This window comes from Haliotis rufescens, unplaced genomic scaffold (assembly GCF_023055435.1).
Source record: "Haliotis rufescens isolate VD_foot unplaced genomic scaffold, xgHalRufe1.0.p SCAF_4, whole genome shotgun sequence".
Classification (NCBI taxonomy): domain Eukaryota; kingdom Metazoa; phylum Mollusca; class Gastropoda; order Lepetellida; family Haliotidae; genus Haliotis; species Haliotis rufescens.
Window position 1 is genome coordinate 59,576,013 of NW_025964112.1, and position 20,199 is coordinate 59,596,211.

General features: G+C 41.2%; 1 protein-coding gene across 2 annotated transcripts; it reads right to left on the bottom strand.

Moving 5' to 3' along the window:
• Positions 1-6,518: 6,518 nt before the first annotated feature.
• LOC124113655 lies at positions 6,519-18,899 on the bottom strand. 2 transcript variants are annotated; one of them, XM_046474115.2, is made up of 8 exons: positions 18,752-18,899; positions 17,123-17,258; positions 15,454-15,590; positions 13,554-13,686; positions 13,053-13,192; positions 10,505-10,579; positions 9,466-9,587; positions 6,519-8,335 (listed from the first exon to the last, which is right to left on the bottom strand). In XM_046474115.2, the coding sequence occupies exons 2-8, from the start codon at positions 17,232-17,234 to the stop codon at positions 8,134-8,136; spliced, it is 921 nt and encodes a 306-aa protein (XP_046330071.1). In that variant the 5' UTR covers positions 17,235-17,258; positions 18,752-18,899; the 3' UTR covers positions 6,519-8,133. The 2 variants fall into 2 exon arrangements, with proteins under 2 accessions (XP_046330071.1, XP_046330079.1); XM_046474123.2 differs by having other exon boundaries at positions 18,748-18,829.
• Positions 18,900-20,199: the final 1,300 nt, after the last annotated feature.

Below are 20,199 nucleotides of genomic sequence, written 5' to 3' on the forward strand. Positions count from 1 at the left end.
AACGAGTCTTGTCCAAACAATTCAGTGATAGTGGACCAGGCTATCCATGGCACAGGTCCAATCGTTTACTCTTCATATCATATGAAAAAATGGCACGCGTCACAAACACATGCAAAGGCAGGTAATTGTTCGCCTGAAAAAGCACCTGGAAGTCAACATATGGAATTGCAACGTTTCTGTCACTGATACGTCAAATTTGGATATGTCCTCCACGTGTCTGCCATAAAACGTTGTAAAAAACTATACTAAGGCCTTGAATGTTGTAACAGTTATCAAACATCTATTGCGCAATTCATATGACGCTCTTTAAAATCTTGAAGAAAGCAGATGTTGTGATTATGTAGAAACCAAAGACTGGAACTACTGGAAAAGATGCTCAGTGTGTCCACTGTGGGCGGCACTCTGCAACTTTCTGAAAAGATTTCTTCCTTGGTAAAAGTTATTGGTTTGAGTTGACTCCTTTAAAACCTGCATGGTGTACATTGTGGACATGTACTCGACGTATTTTGTGGCATTTTGTCATGTAGACTCTTTGTGGCATGATCTGCCAATCGATTGTCGATGAACACTGAACCACTGGACACTGCATATTCCACCACTGATTCCTACATATTCCACCACTGTATCCTGCATATTCCACTTCTGGATCCTGAATATTCCACCACTGGATCCTGCATATTCCACCACTGTATCCTGCATATTCCACTTCTGGATCCTGCATATTCCACCACTGTATCCTGCATATTCCACTTCTGGATCCTGCATATTGCACCACTGGATCCTGCATATTCCACCACTGTATCCTGCATATTCCACCACTGGATCCTGCATATTCCACTTCTGGATCCTGCATATTCCACCACTGTATCCTGCATATTCCACTTCTGGATCCTGCATATTGCACCACTGGAACCTGCATATTCCACAACTGGATCCTGCACATTCCACCACTGGATCCTACATATTCCACCACTGTATCCTGCATATTCCACCACTGGATCCTACATATTCAACAACTGGATCCCGCATATTCCACCACTGGATCCTACATATTCAACAACTAGATCCTGCATATTCCACCACTGGATCCTGCACATTCCACCACTGGATCCTACACATTCCACCACTGGATCCTTCATATTCCACCACTGTATCCTGCACATTCCACCACTGGATCCTACATATTCAACAACTGGATCCTGCATATTCCACCACTGGATCCTGCACATTCCACCACTTGATCCTACATATTCCACCACTGGATCCTACATATTCAACAACTGGATCCTGCATATTCCACCACTGGATCCTACATATTCAACAACTAGATCCTGCATATTCCACCACTGGATCCTGCACATTCCACCACTGGATCCTACACATTCCACCACTGGATCCTTCATATTCCACCACTGTATCCTGCATATTCCACCACTGGATCCTACATATTCAACAACTGGATCCTGCATATTCCACCACTGGATCCTGCACATTCCACCACTTGATCCTACATATTCCACCACTGGATACTGCATATTCCACCACTGGATCCTGCACATTCCACCACTTGATCCTACATATTCCACCACTGGATACTGCATATTCCACCACTGGATCCTGCACATTCCACCACTGGATACTGCACATTCCACCACTGGATACTGCACATTCCACCACTGGATACTGCACATTCCACCACTGGATCCTGCACATTCCACCACTGATCCCTACATATTCCACTACTGGATCCTGCATATTCCACCACTGATTCCTACATATTCCACTACTGGATCCTGCATATTCCACCACTGATCCCTACATATTCCACTACTGGATCCTGCATATTCCACCACTGATTCCTACATATTCCACAACTGGATCCTGCATATTCCACCACTGGATCCTGCACATTCCACCACTGATTCCTACATATTCCACCACTGATGCCTACATATTTCACCACTGATCCCTACATATTCCACCACTGATTCCTACATATTTCACCACTGATGCCTACATATTCCACCACTGATTCCTACATATTCCACCACTGATTCCTACATATTTCACCACTGATGCCTACATATTCCACCACTGATTCCTACATATTTCACCACTGATTCCTACATATTTCACCACTGATTCCTACATATTCCACCACTGATGCCTACATATTTCACCACTGATCCCTACATATTCCACCACTGATTCCTACATATTTCACCACTGATCCCTACATATTCCACTACTGGATCCTGCATATTCCACCACTGATTCCTACATATTCCACCACTGATTTCACCATAATCCACCACTGATTCCTACATATTTTTTTTATAAAACATCACAAGACATGATGATTTACCATTTATATCGCATTTCCAGTTTTACTTTTTTTTGTATGCAGGGTTAAGATTATATGATGTCCGATGCAAATTTCTATTTTGACTTGTACCATATGTTCACATGAGAACCATGAACTAGCCTTTGCTAGTGTATGCGACAGGTGCCACTGGTGAGGCAAGATATGTTCACCTTTTCGTGAACACCTGATATCGTCACTGTTTGATAGTAATCAAACAACTCATGATACAGTCAGAATCCTGCAATCGACTCTGCTTGCAGCAGAGATTTCTTGCAGCTATGGAATGGCTTTTGTTTAACCTTTTGTATCTGCCAAATACCCACAACACTCACAATGTACATTAACAATTTATTTCATACACACACAACAGATACATGTTCATCGGTTATGGCTCCAGGAAACATATACACTGTTAAACCTTTCCAGAAATTTAACAAAGATGACATATAAACATCTGTGGGAATAGAGAATTGAGTGATATGTTGAAAGTTGTACCTAGAGAAAGATAACCTAAGATCAACTCATACACCCAAAAAAACCTATACAAATACCACATGGTCCCTAGATGCTGCCAGGCACATGTCACAGATTACCAGACAAATCTGTATCCAGGGATGTCACAGATAACAGATGGATCTGTATCAAGAGATGTCACAGATAACAGATGGATCTGTATCCAGGACTATCGCAGATAACAGATGGATCTGTATCCAGGGATGTCACAGATAACAGATGGATCTGTATCCAGGACTATCGCAGATAACAGATGGATCTGTATCCAGGGATGTTACAGATAACAGATGGATCTGTATCCAGGACTATCGCAGATAACAGATGGATCTGTATCCAGGGATGTTACAGATAACAGATGGATCCGTATCCAGGGCTATCGCAGATAACAGATGGATCTGTATCCAGGGCTATCGCAGATAACAGATGGATCTGTATCCAGGGCTATCGCAGATAACAAATGGATCTGTATCCAGGGATGTCACAGATAACAGATGGATCTGTATCCAGGGCTATCGCAGATGACAGATGGATCTGTATCCAGGGCTATCGCAGATAACAAATGGATCTGTATCCAGGGATGTCACAGATAACAGATGGATCTGTATCCAGGGATGTCACAGATAACAGATGGATCTGTATCCAGGGATGTCAAAGATAACAGATGGATCTGTTCAACGGATGTTGCAGATGAATTTCTATCCAGGCATGTCGTAGGTTGATCTGTATCCAGGGCTATCACAGATAACAGACCTATCTGTATACCTGCCAGCAGATTAATCTTGCAGACAACAATCAACACACTGTCAGTTCACATAAATACAAAACAAACACACATAGTCCAATGCCCCTATTATACACAATATTTCATTGTTATATATCCACAATGGGCAAACAGTCTAACTACCCTTACTTGTTCTATGGAGAGCCAGACACTGGGACCAATCACCTGTGTTTGTTCTGTGAGGGTCTAGACACAAGGCCCAACTACCCACATGTGTTGAAGGAGGGGTTAGACAAAGTTCCTAATATCCATATCTGTTCTTGGCAGGACTAAACTAAGGTCCGACTTCCAACATTTGTTCTAGGAGGGACTAGACAAAGGTACAACCAACCACATTTGTTCTAGGAAACGCTAGACAATGGTCCAAGAAGCATATTTGTTCTAGAAGGGGCTAGACAATGGTCCAAGAAGCATATTTGTTCTAGGAGGGGCTAGACTATGGTCCAAGAAGCATATTTGTTCTAGGAGGGGCTAGACAATGGTCCAAGAAGCATATTTGTTCTAGGAGGGGCTAGACAATGGACCAAGAAGCATATTTGTTCTAGGTGAGGCTAGACAATGGTCCAAGAAGCATATTCGTTCTAGGTGAGGCTAGACAATGGACCAAGAAGCATATTTGTTCTAGGTGAGGCTAGACAATGGTCCAAGAAGCATATTTGTTCTAGGTGAGGCTAGACAATGGACCAAGAAGCATATTTGTTCTAGGTGAGGCTAGACAATGGTCCAAGAAGCACATTTGTTCTAGGAGGGGCTAGACAATGGTCCATGAAGCACATTTCTTCTTGGAAGGGCTAGGCAATGGTCAAAGAATAATATTTGTTCTAGGAGCATCTACAGACAGGGATGAGTTCTCTCCAACACATGAAGTGTCCAGAAAATACTCCAATTTTAATGGTTATTACTGTTTATGAGGGGGCCAACCTGCTTTTAGTATACCACTGCTAAGTGTTATTCCGGGTGCTGCAGTGCAGCATGCTGGATGCCATAAAACATCTAACTGGTACACAGATGACAATATGTCAATGTTTAAATTTATTTTTTGTCTTTTTTTCTCGCAAAGACGGACAAATCAACAAAATGGTTAGCCCTAACCTTATGACAACACAAGGTCATGCATTCTATGTGGAAAATCCATGTCTAAATTACTTATATACTGACATGACTCAAGAGTTCTTAAATCGGATGCCAAGATAAATTAAGTGGTATGTCAGCACCCTCATTTATATGATACAGCAACTGTTACCACAAGCTTAATGATGACAGGACACAGAAAGAGTATTGTAGTTCACAAATATTATACTAAACAGGAATAAAGCCAGATATGAAAGGATATTATGCACACGAAAGAACAAATGTATAAAACAATAACAATATTGCATTTCCACTTTCCAACCATAGTTGTCCGACATTAGATGGAACCTACAAGCATGGGCATGTCCCATTACTGTTGACAAATATTCCTCAGACGCAAACTGATAAATACATTTATCATCCAAAACTGGCTTCCCCAGGGGGATCGCTGGAATATAATTGCATCACAATGCTTTGCAGACCATTGTGAGGTCATTGGTTACCATGACGTCAATATCAAAGGAGATCACTGATATCCCTGCCACTGAAGTTGGTTAGCTGTACTTTTCACACTCAAGACACTGGGTATTTCTGTTTACAAACTGAAAGAGTTGGAAGAATGATTTTTTAATGATAAATAGAATCTCAACTTAACATCTTTTGATATTAAATATATCAATATAAGTTGTAGCAGGATCATTTGTTGTACCGGGTTTTTTATGCATCCTTGTTAGGTTTTATGAGTGATACGAAACCTAACGAGGGATGCATAAAAAAACCATGTACCCCTAGCGATCCTGCTACAACAAATTTATCTCACTGACATGTTTTAGTGAGTGATTGAGTACATTGTACCCATGTTGGGAATCGAGCCCGGGTCTTCGGCATGACGATTGAACGCTTTAACCACAAGGCTACCCGACCCCCCGACATGTTTTAATATGACATTGTAAATATATAAAAACAAATACAACATTGATAGAAAACAGCTGTTCGATTAGGCTGAGGTTAACTTGTGCTATGTCACTTTCATTGACTCAGAAAAAGCATGCAGCTTTTTGCTTGGAAGCAAGATAAAAGGGATTTATTCTGCCTCTCAGAAATCCATGCAGAGCCTTTTAGATCATGGTGGGGTATAAGGGATTTATTCTCCCGCTGAGAAATTATTTCCCTCCATGTTGGGATACATAGTATTTTATCAAGATTACGTGGACCAATCAGATCTCTTAATTCTGATATGGAGGTATGATAAAACTCGAAATTTTGAACGTCTATTGACTCGTGTTGAAATATTTGATATCAAAAGACATGTGGGTGAGGCTCTATATATACCATAAACCAATAACCAATACCATCAAACAACAGACCATGTGTGTATATAGAGGATGAATAAAATAGGTTTACCCCAAAAGAGAATATCACAAATTTGACTTTCTTGGTGAATGTGTGCATTCTTCTTCAAGAGCTGCATCATTGATCATAACCATATATGTCTTAGAATTATGACTATCATATACAAAATATGTACTGGTAATGCTTTAGTTGTTTCTTATGGATGCTATGCAAACTTCAAGTTTTGATAAATCTTGATGAATTTTTGACAAAAAACAAACCAGGCATAACATCACCATGAGTGAACAAAATACAGTCACATTACAACAGTCTGTAAAAGTGTGGGTCAGACAAACCAGTGGTTGATAGCATGAGCAACACCCTGTGTTGCCAGGTTACGAAGGCACACATCCAAATCCTATGTGAACATACATTGTTCTCTGGATGTCATGGTACACCACTCTAACCTATTTTCCTTTTAATGTAAAATGTTGTCACTTGACGTAACAGAAGGAAGAAATAGACAATATTAATGAGCTACGAGGAATTATAGATTATCTGTTCCGAGTGAATAAACAGTGTTAATCCTGAAGTCACCAGTCACCAGCAACATTAATTAACAAAAGAAAGAGATTCTGTTATTTCCAAGTTTTGAGTAGGTTATACTATATATTACTCATTTGCATTTTAAGAGAGAAAATGGAGAAGAAACGTATGCAAGATGTCACCCGTACAGAGGAACTTCACTGAAGGAAGCCTTTTGTTCAAATGACGTAATGTAATCAATTTATAAAATTATGAACAATGGATGATGTCATATCCTATGTTTCCAAACAATGAAGCACTGTGATGTCATAAGACTTCAAATGACCAATCAGCATTGAGCATTGAAAAAACGCACATGAGCAAATATTGGGAAGCTATAACACACGATCATTCCACCATATGGGTAATATTATACAGATAGGTTGGTTATCAGGTTATAACACGCATAGTATTACCATTGTCATGGGAAATGGGGGTTAAACAATTGGATATTATCATCATACTGATAAATATAAATATAGTCATCACATTTATATAAAAAGTAAAGAAAAGTGATCAACACAAATTTTAAAATATCATTACATGAATACAAATTTTAAAATCCACTTAAAATCCATATTTTCAGATCAAGATACAATTTCATTCATAATGTTCATATATACAATACATTTGTTTATGTAAGAACAGAGAATGAAGTATCAACTTATAAGTAAGCAAAATACACAGAATCGTATGATAAAAGATATCTCAATAAAAAAAAAACATTTTGAAAATTAAGAGACGCTACTGTGTGTAGAACCCATGGACATCAGACAACAGTGAATATTCTTCACAATAATTAGTGCACATCGACATCAGGGATCTTATCTTGTATGGCAGGACAAAACAAACGTCTAATAAACATAACAGACACATTCAAGAATTCATCAAAAATGGAAAAATGTAAGTTCAACACAGGAGTCTGCAATATCATCACCAGATTATCTTCAGCTGGAGATCCTAAGACATGTCTTGATTGACAATTCAAATTACAGTAGAACATGGTTATTAGGAATGCAGATATACATACAAACATTTGTCAACAAATGTCAATAACGACGCAAAAATTAATTTTCTTACCTGAGTACACCTGAGCTCTTTTCAATTTAATTCTCGGGCTGCAATAGTTTTTGATTTTTATTCTGTGACTATTTGAAAAAAATACCAATTTTTATGAATTTGAATATGAAATACATCCACAACTCTGTGAGTGAGTTGACATGTATATGAAGTGAAGGGGGTCGAAACATTTCAAAAGTCTAATATAGTTTATAACCATGTTGTACAGTAATTGATTATCACAATAGTATTGACCTCCACCTTTTAATAGTTTCGGAGAGAATTTAAAATAGACCACTTCTTACAAACTTAAACAGCAACACTTCTTTCATGACGCCAAAAATCATCGATGTTTTCGGTTCTTGACACGTTGTGAAAAGCAGCAGCCTATAAGCACCTGTCTTACTGGGGTGTGATGATACCAGCTCTAGGGGGTCATGTATGAAGACTTGGCTGGGCTCTGCAGTCCGATGAAGACAGGGTTCTTGGCGGAGGAGATGACGCGGACGCCCATGTAGGAGATAAAGCCCTCGGTGGTGAAGCCGAGCCCGTTAGAGCTGAGGATAGACTCATACGCCTCTCCCTCCTTCTCATACTGGGTCTGGATAGCCTCCGCCTCTGCTCTCGCCCTGGGGACAAGCAAGGATGTTGTAGCTCCTCAGTATAGATGACAAACACAGACAAGAGTCATCAAAGATGACAAATCCCCCCGGTTCTCACAAATTCAAAAGAACATGTCATCTGACTGTTACTTTAAGTTTAACTTGATGAGACAATTTCTATCTAATCTGTCTGTATACAAGAGTAGTTATTGGGCTATCAAAACAATACTACCGAATTGGGATTGGGAACTTCGTATTTCTATGTCAGGTACACACAACTATGAACAGAAACGAAATGATTACAGACGAACGGACAGGCAGACAAGGTATTGACTATATCTATACTATGTATAAAAAGCATGCAACATGTTACAAGGTCAGCTGTTAGTTCTTAAATGACGCACTCAGCAAGATTCCAGCTAAACACTGACATGTAAATAATCGAGTCTGATCCAGACACATCAGTGATTGATATCATGACCAATGATCCACTTTGTTAGGGTGCAAAGACACACTATCCCCCAGGTCACCCCCTGATCCATTAAGTCACCTTTTAGGACCAGCATAATAATAATAATAATAAGTGCATTTATAATGCGCCAGATTCCATTCACCAAGTGGATGCTCATCGCACTACACTATCATTACCCCGGTCAATGGATCAGTGAGCACTCGATTTTTCATTCTCAGCTCCCTGGGGAGTATACAACCCAAGCTGCCTGTGAGGCGCTATAAGGTTAACAGCCACATTACTATCTCATCCTACCGGGTACCCACTCACTGCTGGGTGAACAGAGGCACATTTCGAACAAGGAAACACCACATGCCTAAGGAGACACCACATGTGGTACATGTGCTTCAGTGTGGGGCAGGACCGAAGCCCTAGAAACTCTCAGGAGTCAAGCTGCTGAAAGTGGTCACCCATTCAACTACTCTCCGAGACCAGCGTCGCTTAACTTCACCTGATTTGTGACCTGTGCGCTGTGTACAGGACCAAGTGCCACTACCACCATAGATGTCTGGGTACCAACTCTAACCCGCGGCTACCCATGGAGGGATTAAGACAGAAATGCTTACAATCGGAGAAATAACAAATCTTTGCATGATGTCAAGATGGAATGTGTTCAGTTACTCCCTGTAAGCAGGGGACTACTCACTGGTTCTCCAGGATCCTGGCTTCAGAGCGGGCCTTGTCCAAGATGATCTGTGCCTGTGTCTCTGCCTCTCTTCTCTCTGTCTTAGCCTCGGTCAGGAGACGAGGACGCTCATTTACAGCAACCTGAAGAACGTACAACTATAGTATAACTACCAATTCATCTTAAGCGATCTGCAGCTTACAATGGAAATGTCCCACCACCTAGATAAGCATGGTTTACCCCTGAGTATACCCGGAAGTGATTTCCCCAGCTAAATTGAGTGTACTAGCAACTGATTTCCACAGTTAACCTGAGTGTCCTAGCAACTATTTCCAATGCCAACTTGAGTATTTATTCTAGCAACTGATTTCCACAGCTAACTTGAGTGTCCTAGCAACTGATTTCCACAGCTTACCTGAGTGTCCTAGCAATTGTTTTCCACTGCTAACCTGAGTGTCCTAGCAACTGATTTCCACAGCTAACTTGAGTGTCCTAGCAACTGATTTCCTCTGCTAACCTGACTGTCCTGGCAACTGTTTTCCACAGTTATCCTGACTGTCCTGGCAACTGTTTTCCACAGTTAACCTGACTGTCCTGGCAACTGTTTTCCACTGCTAACCTGAGTGTCCAAGCAACTGATTTCCACAGCTAACTTGAGTGTCCTAGCAACTGTTTTCCACTGCTAACCTGAGTGTCCTAGCAACTGATTTCCACAGCTAACTTGAGTGTCCTAGCAACTGTTTTCCACTGCTAACCTGAGTGTCCTTGGAACTGTTTTCCACTGCTAACCTGAGTGTCCTAGCAACTGATTTCCTCTGCTAACCTGAGTGTCCTAGCAACTGATTTCCACAGCTAACTTGAGTGTCCTAGCAACTGTTTTCCAGTGCTAACCTGAGTGTCCTAGCAACTGATTTCCACTGTTAACCTGACTGTGCTGGCAACTGTTTTCCACTGCTAACCTGAGTGTCCTAGCAACTGATTTCCTCTGCTAACCTGAGTGCCCTTCCATCCAACTTCCACTATTTCACTGTGTACCTTCCTTCTGAATCAGGCTACTGACCTGGATATCTTCTCTTGCTCGTTCCTTGCTTCTGATGGATGACTCGTATTCTCTGGGACGCTCAATATTGTTTACCTGAAATAATTGAGCAACAATAAAACACTTACCAATAGATCCCATACGGAAAGTAATGCAGCTATTTCAAATAAGGTCAGACAAACGTACCCACAGGGCTTTCTTGTTTTGGGAAACGTCAAGATGGGGGCAATTGGGGCATTTGGTCAAGTGCTCAAGGGGAACAGTCTTTAAACTCAGTCTAGAAACACATTGTAAGAAAAGCCACTCAAGAAAGGTGACTGACTGACTGAGTGATTATAGTTTTACGCCGCTTTTAGCGATATTCCAGGAATATCACGGTGGGGGACACCAGAAATGGGCTTCACACATTGTACCCACGTTGGGAATCAAACCCGGGTCTTCGGCATGACGAGCGAACCACTAGGACTGGTTGGCTCGGAGTCAGTATACTGTGTCTGAGTGGGGTATTCATGTTAAACTGCGGCATGGTACCTCAGTGGGTTAGCACTATAAATCGGCATCAGTCTGGACTAATACAAGCAGCCACACACACACATGTGTATGCATGTCGCTATATAAGTGCAATAATTTTGGATGCAACGTTAAACCCCATTTCACTTCATCTCACCTTCAGTGGAAAAGGGCAACTGCAATCTACCTGTCTTGATAAATTGCCCAAAACAGTAACTTGAAAATATGTTACAAATATATTTCAATACTTCTGTGTTTAATTTGTGATGAATGTGATGAAAATATCAAAAGTAGGGGCAACATATGAATTTCTAATCTGGGTGCAATAAACATGAAGATTCTGCAGTAACTCAGCAGGTGGACAATAACTTGTAAACCATGAGCACTTATAGATCTCTCCCAGGTGATCAATATTGTAAGTCCCTGGGCAAGAGAATTTCAATATTCATTCATGCCGCACTCAGCAATATTGGGAAATGACATGCATGAACCAAGTCAGCGATCGCGACCACCCAATCCTGTTAGTCGCCTTTTACGACAAGCATAGTTGCCTTATACGACAAACAGTCACCTTTTATGACAAGCATGGGTTGCTGAAGAACTATTATACCCTGGTTCTTCACGGGTATTACCACTTGGGTGAAACCCATGAGAATCGGTGTCTACAACCTTAATACATAATCTGGGTGAACCAGGATTGAACATTCTACCATACGTTTCTGGCATGCCTAAGGGACACAACTCCTCACAGCTAATTATGTCACCTGACATGAGAGGGCCAGTATGTCCAGTGGGTTGTGTCCCTTATTATCCATGGAAATTTTGTAAAAACTGCATTCCCTGACAAATACCAAAAGCTGACAATATTAAATTAAATTTAATAAATTTAATGAAGTCAATGGTTTGTGGTATTAACGAAAAAAATTATAACATTGTTAAAACATTGCTTACCGTAAGGTAAAATACAATAAAATTTGTCAATCATGTCTAGTAACCATGGTAACCTACTATCTCAAAAGCTTTAGTTTCATTGGCGTTTAAACTAGATTAGTCTGTCACACTCAATCACTGACATCAAATATAACTCTCTCTTAATGAATGGTTTTACTATACTGCTATATAGCATATGCATCCCCTTTATCAATTTTCCAAGAGCACTTGTTACGGCAAATATGGTACACTTAGAATAAGTTCAATATTAAAATGAAGCCATCACAATTGAGACAGAGACAGCTATGTATCACCCTAGAATGGGATGATGTCACATGGTTCTGTCATAATTGAATTCGCCTGGAAAAAAAAATCAGCTATGGTACATCAAAAGTTTTTCTGGTAAATATTGATTAAACATAATATCTAATTTAAGTATTTAGAAAAAGATTTTTATCAAGAAAAGTATTCATATGAGATGATGATGAGATGAATGGTCAGACAGATTTCCAGGCTCTGAATCCCAAGGAACATCACTCTTTAACCAATCAGATTGCTGCATACATTTCAATTCAAGTTTATTTTATATGGAACATAGCTAACTAGATTTGCCTAGGCAGGTTTTGATGTATTAAATACAGATATCCATCTTTCATAGTGCAAAACTATATAAGTCATCATGTTCAGGTACACTTGCCCTCAGTATCCTTCCTATCTATCTAGTATTAATGTCCTCTGTCGACACAGACTTTTGTTTGTTTGTCACAATGGTACGTGGTAGTGGGCTGATGTCATACATAGTCATAAGGAGTTGACTGTCAGGTCACAACTCAACTTCTCCTGGATTACCAGTAAGTTTTTGTTTGTTTGTTGTCGGTAATATTCCAGCTATATGACTGCGGTCTGTGAATAATCAAGTCTGGATCAGACTATCAAGTGATTGACATCACGAGCATCGATCCACGCAATTGGGATATGATGACATGCGTCAACCAAGTCATCGAGTCTGACCACCCGATCCCGTTAGTCGCCTCTTACGACAAGCATGGGTTGCTGAAGACCAGTTCTAACCAGCTAACCCGGATCTTCCCAGTTCTAGTATTGATGTCCTCTCTAGACACAGACTCACCTGGAGATCGGTGATGTCACACTTGAGCACATCGTATCTCTCTCTTAGCTTCTGTCTCACCATCTCCTGAAAGGCTCCCCGCTCGGCCTGCACCTGGGATGTGTTGAACAAGCTGCACGCCTCGTGGAGGGCTGCTGAACCTGCAGTTACCATAGTAACCTGAATCTCACATCACACGAAGGACACGCCACATCCTAGTGCTTACTCCTGATATTTGTTTTGTCATTGTTTAAAGCCGCACTCAACAATGAATAATTAAGTCTGGACCAGACAATGCAGTGAAATTTTATAATTTCAATTTGATTTATTACTTTTGTACAGGATTAAAATTTTACAACAAGATGAAGATATGCATGATTTTAAGAAACACAATATACCAGTATATTAGAAACATATCGTGATATGTATTCCTTAGTATTTCATATCGTGGTATTGCGGTTATACTGTGCACATCTGCCAGTATGTAACATTGTGAGGCATGGAAGTGGAAAGAGAACACACCTGTATACTTTAAAATATCCTTGTAGCCATCAAAGTCTTTAAATTTGAGGATGATGTCCTTGATATGTGTGACCCTGGCCTTGTACTGGTACGCCACGTCCAGGGTGATGGTCACACCATCCTTGTTGAGGCACTGCAACAGTCAGGTAGATGGGTGATGCAGATGGGTGATGCAAATGGGTGATACAGGTTGTGATGCAGATGGGTGATACAGATAGTAGAGGCAGATGGGTGATGCAGATGGGTGATACAGATGGGTGATTCAGATGGTGATGCAGATGGGTGATGCAGGTGGGTGATGCAGATGGGTGATACAGATGGGTGATACAGATAGTAGAGGCAGATGGGTGATGCAGATGGGTGATACAGATGGGTGACAGAGATGGCAGATGCAGATGGTGGATGCAGATAGTGATGCAGATGGGTGACAGAGATGGCAGATGCAGATGGGTGATGCAGATGGGTGATACAGGTGGGTGATACGGATGGTGATGCAGATGGGTGATGCAGATGGGTGATACAGGTGGGTGATATAGATGGGCATTGGAGATGGGTGATACAGGTGGGTGATGCAGATGGGTGATGCAGATGGGTGATGCAGATGGGTGATACAGATGGGTGATTCAGATGGGTGATACAGATGGGTGATGCAGATGGGTGATGCAGATGGGTGATACAGATGGGTGATTCAGATGGGTGATACAGATGGTGATGTAGATGGGTGACAGAGATGGGCGATGGAGATGGGTGATACAGATGGTGATGCAGATGGGTGATGCAGATGGGTGATACAGATGGGTGATACAGATGGGTGATACAGATGGGTGATGTAGATGGGTGATGCAGATGGGTGATACAGATGGGTGATTCAGATGGGTGATGCAGATGGGTGATGCAGATGGGTGATACAGATGGGTGATTCAGATGGGTGATACAGATGGTGATGCAGATGGGTGATGCAGATGGGTGATACAGATGGGTGATACAGATGGTGATGTAGATGGGTGATGTAGATGGGTGATACAGATGGGTGACAGAGATGGGCGATGGAGATGGATGATGCAGATGGGTGATACACATGGGTGATGCTAATGGGTGACAGAGATGTAGATACAGATAGTAGAGGAAGATGGTGATGCAGATGGGTGATGCAAATGGGTTACAAATAGTTGGAAGAGACAGATGACACAGATGGGTGACAGAAGGGTGATGAAGATAGGTGATACAGAGACATCACCCATGTACACAGATCACAGACACATCACACATGTAAACAGATCACAGACACATCACACATGTACACACAGATCACAGACACATCACACATGTACACACAGATCACAGACACATCACACATGTACACACAGATCACAGACACATCACACATGTACACACAGATCACAGACACATCACACATGTACACACAGACCACAGACACATCACACATGTACACACAGATCACAGACACATCACACATGTACACACAGATCACAGACATCACACATGTACACACAGATCACAAACACATCACACATCTACACAGATCACAGACACATCACACATGTACACATAGATCACAGACACATCACACATGTACACACAGATCACAGACACATCACACATGTACACACAGATCACAGACACATCACACATGTACACACACATCACAGACACATCACACATGTACACACAGATCACAGACACATCACCCATGTACACACAGATCACAGACACATCACACATGTAAACACAGATCACAGACACATCACTCATGTACACACAGATCACAGATAGATTCCTGAAGCATGTAAACATGGTCATGGCAACAATAAACAACATTCACAGAGAACAACATTAACACAGAACATTCACACAGAACAACATTCATCCAAATACTTACTGACAGAGATCTGAAGTTCATCGTCGTGTACACATTGGGGAAGATGATGAATTCAAATCCTGGAGGTCCATTGTGCAAACCTTCATTCTTCACTGTATCTGACAATTTCTTTTGAAACTTGTCATAAGCGATTCCAACTGTAAAAATTGTTACCATAATTACAACATGTACCAAGAGGAATAATATGTACTAGGTTTCCAGACAATAGAGAAACCTGTGTTCAATATTCTGTCCAGATAAGACTTGGAAATGCAGTTCTAGTGATGTCGTAATAAAGAACTGGTAATAAGATATCGATCTGTTGGCTGCTTTTTAAACATAATTCTACCCAATTGTTTTTGTTCAACAACAAAAATTTACAAGGTACTTTATTTGCTGGTCCAGTCGCTATATGGCTGAAATAATGTCTGTGCGACGTTACATTTTAACTCACTCAGTATTTGTCGGTCCACAGGGACTGGCAGTCACATGAATTAACGGTCCAAGCCTAATTTTACCTGTAATAAACTGGTAATTACCAGTCAACGGGAACACTGGTGACCTGAAATATTTTGTTTTGCTTTGTAAATAATCAAGTCTGGACCAGACAATCCAGTGATTGACATGATGATCATTGATCCATGCAATTGGGATATGATGACATGCATCAACCAAGTCAGCGAGCCTGACCACCTGATCCCGTTAGTCGCCTCTTACAACAAGCATAGTCGCCTTTTACAGCAAGCATGGGTTGCTGACGACCTATTCTACCCCGGGTCTTCACGGGGAGACAAGCATGGGCTGCTGAAGACCTATTCCACCCTGGATCTTCACGGTGGAGACAAGCATAGGCTGCTGAAGACCTATTCTTGCCCGGATCCTCATGGGTCTGACGTGACATAAACAAATGATAAAGTGGTGAGGATTTGCTCATCCAACTGAGGTCTTCAAACCATACTTCACAACACTTAAATCATGTAAATACAATGAGTTTTTCCAGTTTATACACATGAATATTTATGGTAAGGTGAGGATGCTCCATTTTGTCTAACTTCTGATGAGAGAATCAGTCAAGCATGTCCTGCTTGATTGTACTGATTTTGCCATCACTAATCATACATAAATAATCAAACCATTTAACCACTACATGTCGAGGATTAGCAAATATCTTGGTGTTACATACAGGTCACAGTTATCATGGTTATCATGGTTATGTTAACAGATTTTGGAAAATTTTCATGAGTACTTGTATGCATGCAACTCAAAAGTAATTGGGGGGCATGGGTGGCCCAGTCATCTAAGGCGCCATGATTCGCTGAGCAGAGTTGCGTCCCCTGGGCACGCCAGAAACCTTTGATTGTGGGTTCGAATTCCCAGTTCCCGATTATGTTTCTCGGTTTGTCAGCATCATACCCGTGCTCGTGGGTTTTACCGAAGTGGTAAACGTCTGAGACCTGCATCACTTCGGGCTTTCCTCCCACATTAAGCTGACACACCATGATATAACTGGAATAATGTTAAAAGCGGCGTTAAAACCCAACTCACTCACTCAAAAGTAATCAGGTAAAGGAAAGTTATTTTGCCTATTTTACACAAACATGTAGCTTATCTGGAGGTCTGGCATAAGTTCATGTTGATTTGATTGTTAGCAGGTTTGTGGTTGGTTATCTGGTTGTTGATATCTTCTTACCCTCATTTGATGCCAACTTCTTCAGGGATGTGGCTACAAGTGCGATAACCAGAACAGCTATAAGACCTATGCCAATCAAGACAGCGACGCAAATCTTGCTACTGTTCGACATGATGAGTCCTGGTTATATGAATCTCTGCAAAAGAAATACTGTAAATCTTGAAATTAACGCGAGCATGTATTAAATGCGAATAATGCGAAAGGCTTTTGCGTGCATTATTAAACATCGCATTTATATAAAAATAAGACATTTTGGATAGCAGGAATACCAACTTAGACATATGCTGAAAACAAACAACTATGTATTCAACACCACTGTTTATTGAGCAGCACTTGTAAAAAGTATATACCAAGATATACTGTCAACAATGTCATTCAAACACTATTTACATCCTATGTATTGTCACTGCTGAGGTCATGACAAGAGTTCTCATCACTGATCACACCTGCAAGTCCAAACAGACGCCACCCACGCAACACAGTGTGTCTTATGTCTTTTGGTCCCACCGACCTTCACTCTCCGTGCAGACGACTTTGATAAACACACAAGGTCATACTCATAACCAGGGTGAATCTCTATAATATTTTGTCACAAAGGGTAGCCCGGTAGGGTTAGCAACACATTGATACTGAGCTATACTATTTATAGCATACAATAGAAATTGATGTAAAAATTAGACGATTTAGTATTAATAAACATCTTTAGCTGTATTATATCTTGGATCATATGTTTTAGGACGGCAATGTTTATCGAAATGACTCATGCTATAACGAGGGGAGTGGTATCACACAGACATTGTAAATACTCAGATGAGGGCTTATTTTTAAGATAAACTTGCCTTTTATATGTGAGTGAGATCTTTTACAGCTGTTCTTGTGATTAGCAAGAAAACAATCAATGTTTAAGCATCCAAAAACCCATACCATGGGGATACTATACTATATATAGCATTCAGCATGTTCAGTGTTTCTGTTAGGTTTAATATACCCCTCACCAGGACCAGCAGAACAAGAACATACCAGACGGTGCCGAATCTTGCTCTTCAGTTTCAGATTACACATTTTCGTTGACCTTTTGCATCCTTTTCGGGGGGCTTGTTGCATATAAAATACCTCACTATTAATGCAATTGTAACATATTCCCATTATTCTAGTCGATTGATACAGAAATAGTTGTTGTTTCCTGTCAGATATGTATGGCAATACCGCCATGGTGTACTGCCCCACCTCAAGAAAAAATACATGTAGTACTTACTATGGGATTATCGGATTACAATGAACGTTATGCCGTGCGGCTTTTCATGTTGATAAGGAATTCGTACCTGTGATATGCAGTTAGGGTGCTAACCTGCTCACTGCGTGTTGAAGGAACTATACCCTACATGTTTACGGATGTGTAATTTGTAATTACTATTGCTTAACCAATCCTAGTGTGTTGGTTTCAAGTGTGTCGCAATTCGAGTCTTGACTTGGCAACTCATGCGAGCGCTCCGGTCACGAGAAAACATAACCACTCGTTGCGTCTTGCAGACCCTGCAGACATCATCTATCATCATATTAGGGTTGTTTTTTAGACACGCTATCTTTCCAATCAAAAGCCGTTCATTGAATTAAAAAAAACATACTCACAGCGACAGGATCGTCTGTTTACAGTGGTGGCACCCTATCGTTTCCCTGTTGTTGCTGCACAGTTCTTGTTCGAGTTTTACAAACCGGTTTGACACACGCATTATTTCATTGGTTGATCCGACAAGGTCGTACCTTCATTTATCCATACTACCACGCAATTAACGTTATTCGTCCTGTATGTCTTATTGGGGGTAACCGGTGCCCCTTAATCTCCACGCATCGTTATTGTGATAAACTCCCGACAGTGTAATGCTTCGTAGGGGTGATGTTGGTCATTGTACGAAAACACAACGATTAAACCTCAGCCCAGGGACGCCACAGGCCTAATCACCCTCATAATTACAATAACAGTAAACGACTTGACATTTGGCGACTGACATGCACAGTTTGTGTACCGTAAATTCTCTATGATCGTCTATCTTTAAATTGAACCCATCCTTGAGTTTTTTAAGTGTCCTGCTGATAATGCCCCTTGCAACATAGTTTAATAAGCAAAAAGGACGATTATGAGCAATTACGAAGACACCATTAGTTGTTGCACTACCGTGGTCATGTACTGAGATTGTACCGTGACCTTTAGTGTATACATGCGGTAAAGAACACCACGCACACTCACCAATGAATGTCAGAGTTGCACCGCAGCGAATACATGCTGAGGTTACATGTGGGGTCCCCACTATGGTAGTTGAATCAGGTCGATACGATCAAAGACGTATATAGATGTATATACTTCTTTTATTCCATAATGTTCCGAAGGTATAAAGCGTTTGCCCTGTGTACCCTATAATAAAGTGGAAAACGCAACTGATCTTGGTATGACTTGTGTACGAGTGAGTATGGTTTTACGCCGCTTTTAGCAATATTCCAGCAATATCACGGCGGGGGACACCAGAAATGAGCTTCACACATTGTACCCATGTCGAAAATCGACCCCGGGTCTTCTGCGTGACGAGCGAACGCTTTAACCACTAGGATACTCGACCGCACCGACTTGTGTATGAGTGAGTGAGTGAGTGAGTTTGGTTTAACGCCGCTTTTAACAGTATTCCAGTTATATCACGGTGAGTCAGCTTAATGTGGGAGGAAAGCCCGAAGTGATGCAGGTCTAAGACGTTTACCACTTCGGTGAAACCCACGAGCATGGTATGGTGCTGACAAACCTAGAAACATAATCGGGGCGAAGCGGGATTCGAACCCACAATCATAGGTTTCTGGCATGCCCAAGGGACGCAACTCTGCACAGCGAATCGCGGCGCCTTAAACGACTGGGCCACCTGTGCCCCCGACTTGTGTATGAAGACTGAAGACATGATATATAATGTATTACAAGCAGCCCAGTAACATTATGAAATTTCAACCTGTTGTCTAGCCTGTCTAACAGTCCCTCAATCATATAAGTTTCCTTCCGCCCTGACCTTTATGAAACGCAAAAGCCCTAAATGAAGCAA

Excerpts from the sequence above, each read along its gene's own strand:
- LOC124113655 (XM_046474115.2), bottom strand. The coding sequence starts at position 17,234 with ATGTCGAACAGTAGCAAGATTTGCGTCGCTGTCTTGATTGGCATAGGT. Across the intron at positions 13,687-15,453 it reads TGAACTTCAGATCTCTGTCA|TGCCTCAACAAGGATGGTGT; the intron begins GTAAGTATTTGG and ends TGACTGTTGCAG. Across the intron at positions 8,336-9,465 it reads GCCAGGATCCTGGAGAACCA|GGCGAGAGCAGAGGCGGAGG; the intron begins GTGAGTAGTCCC and ends GCTTGTCCCCAG.